The sequence below is a fragment of the Tupaia chinensis genome, unplaced genomic scaffold, assembly GCF_000334495.1.
Source record: "Tupaia chinensis unplaced genomic scaffold, TupChi_1.0 Scaffold144624_1, whole genome shotgun sequence".
NCBI classification, from domain to species: Eukaryota; Metazoa; Chordata; class Mammalia; order Scandentia; family Tupaiidae; genus Tupaia; species Tupaia belangeri.
The window spans coordinates 593,459-604,058 of NW_006204485.1; the positions used below are offsets into that span (position 1 = coordinate 593,459).

Consider the following 10,600-nt stretch of genomic DNA (forward strand, 5'->3'; position numbering starts at 1 on the left):
CTCTTTTCCTTCCCGTTGTTTGGCCTATGTTAATAAACAAATCATTTAATTTTAAAAAAACTTTATGGAAGTCCAGCCCCATGCTGCTGCATACTGGCTGGCACTGCTGCTCCTCAGAGCCACAGTCATAGGAGAGGCCCAGGTTTGAGTCCCTGTGTACCTAAAAAGCCAGGCATGGAGGAATGTACCTGTAGTTCTGGCTACTTGAGAGGGAAGCTGCGACAGAAGGAGTGTGACATAAAGAGACCCTGTCAATAACACACATACACACACATTGTGGGAAAAAAATGAAGGCAAAAAATTCATTTAAAAAGGGTTTAATCACTAACTCAGATTATCTAGGTTTCTATTGGTATGATTAAGCTAGAGACCCTGCGTATTAATAAAGGCAACAAGACAGAGGGTCTTTCGTCATGCCAAAAGGTTATAGAACACTTGGTGCGAAATTATAATTTGGAGTTCTGTGGTATTTGGCATGAATGTTCACACTGTGTTCAAGATTTTCTGTATTAAATTATTACAAGATAAGTGAATGCGGATTTATACTCAAAATGATTATAAGGCATGCCAGGCTGAAATTAACTTCAGAGGACTTTTAAATTGATCGGCTTAATCACCGTGGAATTAGAAAGAACAGACATAAAGACTTCACGTGGATACACACCATGTTACGTGTGTACAAGTATACACACCCCACTCCACACACACAAATACACACATACACACAGCAGCACAGGAAGAAACACAGAGAAGAGGTAAATGTATATTGGTAGAAAGATCTGTGTCCAGATAATCTTAGTCCAGTCAAAGAGAATAGCTGAGGTAGTTCTTCAAGTATTTGGGGCAGAAAAACACACATTTACCTCAGATACTTGGATAATTGCCTGTGCTTTCCACTTGCTCTGGCCAAGGAAGTCTTGCCACAGAGACAGACTAACGATTCCATCTCATCAGCCTTGCAGGACCGAGACAAGAAAATGCTCCTTGCTGCCCACACTGGCTGGAACAGTGACTGATAGGGCGCCATTCTGAGACATCCTAACCCCACTCCCATGAAACCACAGTGATGTGTCTATTAATAACAAGCTTGCCCAGAAAGTTAGACATTCCCCTTCCCCATGAGAATCAAGAAATTCAGGTCAAAGAAAAGCTATTAGCAGCCCGTTCTCTGTAATTGTTACATAGTGAGTTGAAATACGTATCTGTTTAAAATAAATATAGAATTTAGAAAATGCCAAGAGTTTAAAAGTTAGAACTTCTTAGTAATTCTTAAAAAGCAAATAAAAAGACCTAGTAAAGGGGGGCAGAGGGTAGGTAGCATGGCAATAACACCATATTCATTAAGCCTGACCCACATGGCAAGGTTCCAAGTCTGCATCTGGAGACCTCCCTGAACACATATGGCATGTGCATGTCCATAACCTGGGGCTGGTTGAAGCTGGAGGTGGATCGCTGTATAAGACCTATTGTCAGTGATGTCTCTGTCTCTCTCCTCTAACTCATGGAATAAAGAAAGAAACTTAAACTAGTACAAATAATAGCTCTCCAAATTACTACTAGAATTTAAAGTACACCATATTCATTTAGATACTTAGATACTAGAGAGTAAAATAAAATTTTAGGTTACTTAAAATTAGAATTTCATTAATAGTTTTTCTTTTCAGTTCACTTTATTGACCTAAGAAGACAAAAATACTTTACTTATTTATTGAAAAAAAAAAAAACCCACAACTATTATAATATATTATTGCCTTGCTTACAGAACTACCGGAGGCTGGATGAATTTAAGTGAATAGAAGTTTATTTGAATCACAGTTAGGGCTGTGTGGAAGATACAAAGCATCACAGAATGCTGGAGGGCAGGATCTTGAGCAGGGTGACTGTCCATAAGTGTCTCTCTTTTCTAGTCTCCTTTCCCCTCTTGCAAAGTCACCAGAACTCATCACAGGGACCCTGCCCTAATGACCTTATCACACCCAAAAGCACCACCATGGGATACCATGAAGAGATTAAGTTTTCACATAATAGCTTTGTAGTACAACCAAGTCTCTAAGCATAAATCCTGGGGACACATCCAAACTATAGCAATAACCAAGAAAAAAACTTAATAATGTAAAATATTTTTTAAGCAAAGCAATTTTATCATGTGTGATTTTTGTGGAGTCTGCCATTGCACATCTCAGGAATGTGCAGCTCTGTCCTGGTGGGACATTCTGCAGGCTGGCTTCCACCACCACCCTGAACTGCCACCAGCCTGCTTCACATGCACAACTCTTGGGAGTTGGAGGTCACAAAGTTTTTTGCACCTAAGAATGAAGAAAACTCAGAAAAATGTTTTTACCCTGTAAACCTATGTTCTAGTTCAGAAAGCTCTAAGAAGATTTTAGCGTATTTGTTTTTTCTTTTTTTTTCCCTGCCAAGAGTCATAAATCCTTACATACCAGAGAGAGACAGAGAGAGAGAGAGCCCTGCCAAGAGTCATAAATACTTACAAACAAGAGAGAGAGAGAGAGAGAGAGAGAGGACTCCCCAGTGGAGCGTGGTCACACTCTAATTAATCCTTTTTCCTCTATTTGTCCTTCCCTTCAGGATTTAGGTACACATGCACTCATGCCCTGTGAGTTTTTCAAGCACCAGGACTCAAAGTCCAATCTCAGTCAGCCATGTGAAGCCTCTAACATCGACCATCATTACTGAAATAAAATGAAACATAGTCAAAGAAAACCCATGAAATGTGTGAAAGAGTTCTACAATTCTCTAGAATTTCTTTTGGTATCTTACAAATCCAGCTACAAAAGTACTTCAGAAACTTTGTGAAAAATGGAATTATTGTGGTGCAAAACCCCCCTGAAATTCATGCATTTTTAAGTAGCATGCCTTTTCATATTTTTAAAGTATCTGTGAACTTTTTGATGACACACGCATCTTCTATAGTTTGCGGTTTTCCCCCTTCCTCCTTGAAGGTGACTAAGGATCCCCTACTTACATCAGACAGCACCCCGTCTGTTATCTACACTTGACTTGGGCATCTCCTCAGATCAGAACAGCAGGGAGTAGTTCGCAGCTTTGGCTCACCACAGCACTTTTTCATGATGTTTAACTGCACAATATACTCTCACGAGTGACTGCATTTTCTGGCATACATTTAGAGACTTTTTTCTAGAAAGTAAAACACTATTTTAATTTGCCCAACCACTAATAGTCACTCTGTGCACATGAAACGACATGAGGAAGTTGCCTGAGGTTCATGTGCATTTCCCAGGGTGCTCTAGAAGCACCTCAAACTGTTTATCTGAGCATGCATCCAGGATGCAAGTGAGCAAGAGTTTGCATATTGTAGGGATAGCATTGAATCCATCTTATCTTCAGGAAGAAAAACAAAACAAAACAGTATTATTAGTAGCAAAAAACTTGTGACACATCACAGAGTAGAGATCCCTCATGTGAAAGTCCCAGAAGAGTCTAGGGTCTGTCCCAGGAAAGAAGACACTTCTGAAAATCAGCTTCTACAAGCTTAGTGACTCTCAACAGCTAGAGTTTGACCCCCTTCCTCACACACGACTGCTATCGATGAAAATATGTCAGCGCCTGCTCACATCTTCCACATCAGCTGCTAGCTACTTCAGCTCTTCAAGGACATGGTCCCCACGCTGGTGCCAGAGTTTAGGAAGGTTCTCCATGTGATGGTTCATATCCCCTTCCCTCCAGACTTAAAGCTTCAAATCGCAGATAAGAACACTCTGGTAATAGAGCAAAAACCCACCAAAACGTCATGTAAAGAGAGAAAAAATACATCACTTATGAAAATGACTTATAATTTTCATTTACTTAAAGCATCGAATGAGTTTGGTGGCCTTTGTTACTATATACCGTAAGGATTGAATTTGCAACAAGCAGTCTGCAGAGGCAAGCTTTCCTAGATCCTCTTTCTTCCATTTAAATAACTATCACCAGGGGACAGAAGTGGCTATAAAGCTGCCTAATTCTAACAATCAAATTATCCTTAGTTATGGATAGGGAGAAGAGGTTGAGTTCTCCTGTTAATTACATGATTTTCTATGATAAAATAGCTATAGTGCTATTTGTATATAATTGTTCAAATATCTACATGGTGTAATGGAAAGACAATGATGTAGACATTAGGCAAATGTAAATTAGAAATTCACTTTATTTGCTATAGGTTGTGGTCTTAGTTAATCCCTGTGACCTTCAAATTCCATATTTATGAATGAGAACACTAATAGTTAGAATTCACAAATTGCTCATAGTGACTTAAAAATGTATATTTTCCTCTACTTTGCTGTTGACATACATATAGAGATAGTGTGTATGTATATGTGTATATATATGTATATGTATGTATATATGTATATGTGTGTGTGCATATATATATTACTCAAGATATAGATCCCATGGTATCCAGCCCTAACCATTAATAACTTTTTAGAATCATTAAATCTATCCTTGATATTTTTTCTTAGTTAGAAGTCTTCAAGATGTGGGACCATCAGATGGCATAATGGTTACGTTGCTGAACTCCCTCACAGTCAACTGCAGTTTGAGTTCTAGATTCGGCAGCTTGAAACTCACGATGGTTGTCTGTGCATTCATACCCAAGATCCCAAGGGAAGAATTAAGGAGAAGGGATTGTGATATGGTCATTCCCCAATGGGGGAGGTGTGACTTCTTGCTTTCTGTCTCTCTTTCTCTGTCTCTTTCTGGTGAGCGCACATGCCCTTCATCAAATATCTCTCTTAAAAAAAAAAGTCTTCAAGACATAAGCATGTGTTTTAGTAAATAGACTGTACTATGTGAAAATTTTACACAGGGTCTAGGAGTTTGGGTTTGTTCTTTTTTTGTTTCAAGAAAGAATGATATGGGAGTACCCTTGACAGAAAGGATCTTATCACATCATGCTATCTACATCCCCAGCGTTCTAGCCAGCCAAGATCACAGGTTTACCCCTAAGTATATCCAGCATGTCCAAGAAGACCCGGCATCCAAACCCAGGACCTTTCCGCATGCCCCCTACATCTAGTAGTGGCACCTTACTCTTTGTGCAGCCACACCTGGGCCTGTTTATTGTTTCTTGAGCAGGAACTCTAGTTACAAAGGGACCCTTGTTCTTTAAAAAGTCAATCACTGTTGACTAGAAAGAGAGATCTGATTGGGCCAAAGCTGCTTGTTTCAATCTTCTCTCTTATGGATCCTCATCCTTAGTCTAGGAGATGAGATCCTGTGCTTTTTTTGTTCCTTATTTAAACTTCTCCAAAAGGAACCATGGCAAATCCCTAAGGTATGAATACATGGCTTCCTGCCCCTAACGGGCATCCAGACTTCCCCTTCAGCATTGATCTTTCCTCTTGCAGGTAAAAACAGAAAAGATGGAGAGAAAAACATGGTGGATCCTTTTCTCCCCGTCTGTGCAAGCCTGCCTCCAACCTGGTGATCGTTGACACTCACCATTTGTGTGAAAGCCTTTTTTTTTTTAACATGTTATACTAGATTTGACTAATTAACGCAATCTCGTAGCATCTGCAGTTTTCCCACCGACCTAGTTCTTAGAGAATGTTTATCCTTTTGAACAATCTAAACATACTTTAAGAAGAAAGATATTTAAAAATATAACCATATAGCTTCACTAATACCTGAGAAATGCCTAGCGTACTAACCCAGTACATCATATAATGGCCAAGTGGAAATATTTGTGTTATAGTATGTTTTTCTTTGAAATTATATATCCAAGAAATTATCTCATTTTCTGAGAAATTTGTGAAGAACTGGTGAATTATCATACAGGAGTAATGCCACTGAATGGACTGTTTGATTTGTTCAAGCAGGTAATGAACAATGTTGCTATGAAATTCACTAATGAGTCCTCCTAATTAGAATGAAGCTAAAATGGGACATTACTTCTGCAGTCTGGTTTTATCCTAGTGCCATACATACTCTGGCAGGAAGGCTGAAAACAGCAGAAACGACCAGAGGTCCACTGTGACTCTCTAGGGGTCTTGGAACAATGGCTGGGATTGGGAGGGAAGAATGACCGTCATGTGGAAGATACAGTCATCTCAGTAGCAGGATTCAGTGAAGATGACTGAGCTATTAACCTTCACGTTTTACTTTATTTACACTCCTGTCATCCGCATGCTTGGATCTTTTCTTTTTGGAGGAATGTTGAGATTTTTTTTTGGAAGGACATGGGCAGAAGTGGAAGGTTGGAATTAAAATGTATATAATTCTTTCTTTGTCTGCTTAAATGTCATTGTTTGAAAATGCTTTTACTTCCCCACTTTGGACAAAAAGATATGGTTAAAATTCTTGTTTCTTTATAAGAAATAATTTGTTCTCCTTCCACTGGTGTGTATTTAGATATAAGATATTGTATGAGCTTTTCATTTAGTTTTTCTAGCAATCCCATGTGATTGGAAGAATTCTCAAGAAAGCTTTATGAGATATAGATATAATTCTTAAGTCATGTAGAGGTTTTGAAAATAAATTATTAGTCATCTTAAAGAAATAATATCTTTGACTCAACCTGTTACTTATTTCCAATTTGTATTTCTTAGCTCAATTACTATCATGCAAGGAACTCCCTTAAAATTTAGATTAGAAATCCTAATCAATTACCATTTTATTAAGATATTTAAAGTTAATTTGAGGATTTTTGTGTGTCTACACTTATTATAAGAGAGCTATGTACGAATCATCATTAAGGGCATCTTCCAACATACTCTGGGCTGAAATTATACTGCCAAGACCAGAGAGGTATATATTGGTTGTGGGGAAAGTTTTGCATAGAAACATAGCCATGATACAGTTTTGCATAGAAAAACAGAGAAAAATTTTCTAATAGGTTTGAAAAGAAAGAATAAAAGTGAAAAAGAAAGTCATAAGACAAGTGTGATTGGTACCAAGAAAGGGAGAACATTCTTCTGTCAAGTACCTATCAATATCAAGTACAATTATATAGATTCATTGACCTCCTGTTATCTTCATTCTCATTATCTTCATTCTCATTTCCAATTGGGATCTAAATTAACTTTTATCAATGTCAGAAGTTAAGAAAAATATTATACTCCAATTAAGTGGTAGAGTAGTGCTATCTAATATTCAACCGCATCTCAGTTCAGTTTTAACATCAGCAAGATCACACACATTGATTTGTGTTTTGTAACATTGTATGTCACTATTGTCTCAAATAATTTGTAGGGCAAGAACACACAAAGGGATTTTAATTGACATATTTGGTAAAAAAAAAAAAAAAGTACCACCTACCCTAATTTAAGTGATGTTCTTTTTCTGTCAGCAATTTCTATATTTTAAGATGATTTTATTTAAAGGGGGAGGATAATTTGTCCTGAATTTTTTTTTTCTTAACATCTTCAAACTCTTCATTAAAGTGTGCTATTTTGGTAAAAATAAACCATGACCCACAGGATATTTGTATCTGGTACTTTGTTTTTCATTCTTTTTCAGGGAAATTACTAGTGGAAACTTATACCAGTTCTGGAACAGCAAGATTTATAGTAAATATGTGTGCTATGTGGAGTGGAGTCCCAAAAGGACCAGTAGCTTGTCGGGGGTGGGGTCCATTTCCAACCGTAATAGTTTAGAAAGTCAGTCAATATTTAAAAGCATATACATTGGGGATACTGTGTAAGTAGTGGCATTAACTCAGGCAATGGCTGGAAGGTAGCCCCAGGTGAATCCTGAAGACTCTTTATTTCAAATCTATCCTGTTTGCTTTATCAAGTCTCAATTATTAACAGAAAAAAAATGGTGTGAATAACATGTAAACAATCATTGGTAAAATATATTCTTTCTTGCCATTAGCCTCAAATGTTTATGTTCTTCTTTATTAAATGTTACTACATTTCTAAAGAAGAAATTGCAGAATTGATAAATAAGTATATTTATGCTTTTTCTTGCTAATCAATTTTCATATGAGAGCTACGTGGAAATGAAATCTGTATTTTGTTCATAGATGGATCGTTGTCTCTGAAAATATTAGTAAAGTTTAGGAAAGATGAGCAACTACCCTTCTGGTGATAAGACTAGAGATGTATTGGGTATGAATTTATAAATGGGTGATGTGTTTTTCTTCATTTATCTGAATGGACAGATAAAGATTTAAAAAGCTATGATTAATGCATTATAGTTCCTGTCATTTTTCCAAAATATACTCTTATTCCCAAGTAATTTATATTCTCCGCAACAAAATGGTCGCCAGCGGAAAGTTGATCTCATTTTTGAATGTGATTCTGATAATGCTGTTTTCAAATCCTTATCTTTAGCATCGTTGTCAGAAAACGCTCATGCACAGCTGCTTTACCATTTACTAGCTTGGTGATCATAGTCGTTTTATTTACTCTAGCCTGCCTGTGTCACTTCATCTATAAAAGAGAAAAAATAATAGCATCTACATGGTAAGGTTATTGGTAAAGATTACAGTAGAGTTGGCAGGACCTCAGATATAGTAAATACTCAAAATATAATTTTACTAAAATATACTACAAATTTCCTATATGATTCTCTAATAATTTCATGTCATACAAATTTTATGTTGTTATGATCTTAGAACTTATTTAAATTAATAAGACAGACAAATCCAAGAGAACAATACTGTAAACTAATTGACATTCAGTTAGTTCTTTGGAAGTCTTTTGCAGATAGATACATTTGACCATCATGATCTGAATTTTCAAATAGGTGCTTTTTGTTGTTGTTTTTGTTTTTTATTTCAGGCATGTTATGCCAAAAAAAAAATAAATAAATAACGTCTTTTCTCCTGACTCTGCACTCTAACTACACTGCCACTGACTGATTGTGTGATTCAGACAATAGTTCTTTTAGACATTGGCCTTCTTTTGTAAGACTAGATATGGCCTAGCTAGTGGAATGCTGGTCAGGGTGGCTGGATCCCACATAGCCAACTCTGCAGTTTGAGTCCAGGAACTGGGGGAATTGAAGAACATACTAGGTGTGTGTGTATGCATGCCCAAAATCCCAAGAAGAGAATGGAGGACAAGGAATTGCACATGGCCATCCCCAATGCAGGGTGCTTTTCTCAATTTCTTTTTTCTCGGTCTCTCTTTGGAAAGTGAATACTCTAAAAAAATTTTTTTCTAAAAAACATACAGATATTGGCATAAATGAGATCTAAAATGTTGATGCACTTTAAATATTGAAATGTTTTTATTGTTTGCCTATAGTTAATCATTTACTAGTTAATGTGTTAAGAACCTAGAGAAATTTAGGGAAAAGAATATAGATGTTGCAAATGAGACTGTTCATTAGACCACAGAGGATAGGGGATCATTCTAGTCATTTCCTCATTCCTTTACTAGGTCATAAAAAAAAAAAAAAAAAAAAAAAAACTCAGTAATTTTTTTCAACTCCTTTTGGTTAACTTTGAGGGACCCACAATCTAGAAAGATAACACTGACAAGGACTTTGACAGACCATTTTTTTTATCCCCAGTTGGTAAGATTTTTATGGAGCATTTTGGAGCATTCTCAATCAGAAATCTCCGAGGGATGGGATTTAAAGCCAGAGAGCAGAAATATGATGGGTGAAAAACAAGAGTAGTTAAGTGAGAATAATGCAAATAGGAAAATAAAACAGCTCATAGTGGCAGCCTCTGCCTGAAGAAGAATAGAAAGGTAGTCCCATGACAGGGAGCGATCAGACACTATGGGTTTAAACAGGAAAAGGAAATACAAAACAAACAAAAACCCCACAACATTGAAGTCTGCAGTTAATTTTATAAAAGAGGAATCCAGTCAGCTGGATTGCCCTAACATCATTAGTGGTGTCTGCTTTTGATGACATCATATTAGCATTTGAAAGGATCAGAAAACAAAAGTAGCAGCACTTTTGTAGGAATATGACATAAGAGCGTATTAAGTGTATTTCAAAAACTCTGAGCATAAAGAGAGGAGTAGGTGTGACAAGAAGGGGAGACAATAAAGCCACATTCACAAAAACAAGACAAAAAGTGTGTGTTCAACAACTTTTTAATTAATTCTTCCCCCAACTCTTTTTTTCTATTTCTTTTTATTTTCGCCTCTTTACAATTTCCACGTGTTCAATGATAGTGAGTGGAATTTATTTAAAAACTTTGACAGGGCTAGTCCCAGAAAAACCATGCAGTTCCTTTTTCATCCTCACCTGAGATTTTTAAGAATTAGAGGGGAAAAAAATAAAAGAGAAAGTCTAAAATAAATCAGCATCAAATATATCTAGGCATTTAAAATACAGGTTAAATTTCAAAGGTACTTTGCATGTGACAAGTTTGTTTCTTGATCATTTCACTTTGGGATAAGTAACTTTCTTAGAAATTATATGTTAACTGAGGACAACTGAAGAAGCTGGAAAGAAATAGTAATAAAGTAATAATAGATACACAGTGACTGAATGTAAAAAAATAATAATTAAAAAACCCTAACATCATAATCCTCAAAAAATGAATGAAATAAAGTAATAATATATGCTGTATGTAACAGTAACTTGCTTACACTTTCCTGACTTTAGTTCTCCTTAAAGATTTATTGAGAGTACACAGTAGTGGGAGCTGCTTAAAAAAATGAATGCTTAG

General features: G+C 36.4%; 1 protein-coding gene across 3 annotated transcripts in view; it reads left to right on the plus strand.

Moving 5' to 3' along the window:
• Positions 1-10,600, plus strand: part of CNTN1 (contactin 1) — a 294,525-nt gene that overhangs the window by 202,535 nt on the left and 81,390 nt on the right. The window contains exon 16 of one of the 3 annotated variants that reach the window (XM_006167211.3): positions 5,370-6,283. The exons of the other annotated variants lie outside the window; for them this stretch is intronic. Within the exon in view, the coding sequence (XP_006167273.1) occupies positions 5,370-5,449 (80 nt within the window). The 3' untranslated portion in view covers positions 5,450-6,283. Of the gene's footprint in view, positions 1-5,369; positions 6,284-10,600 lie in introns of those variants that run through there. 3 annotated transcript variants of the gene reach the window in all.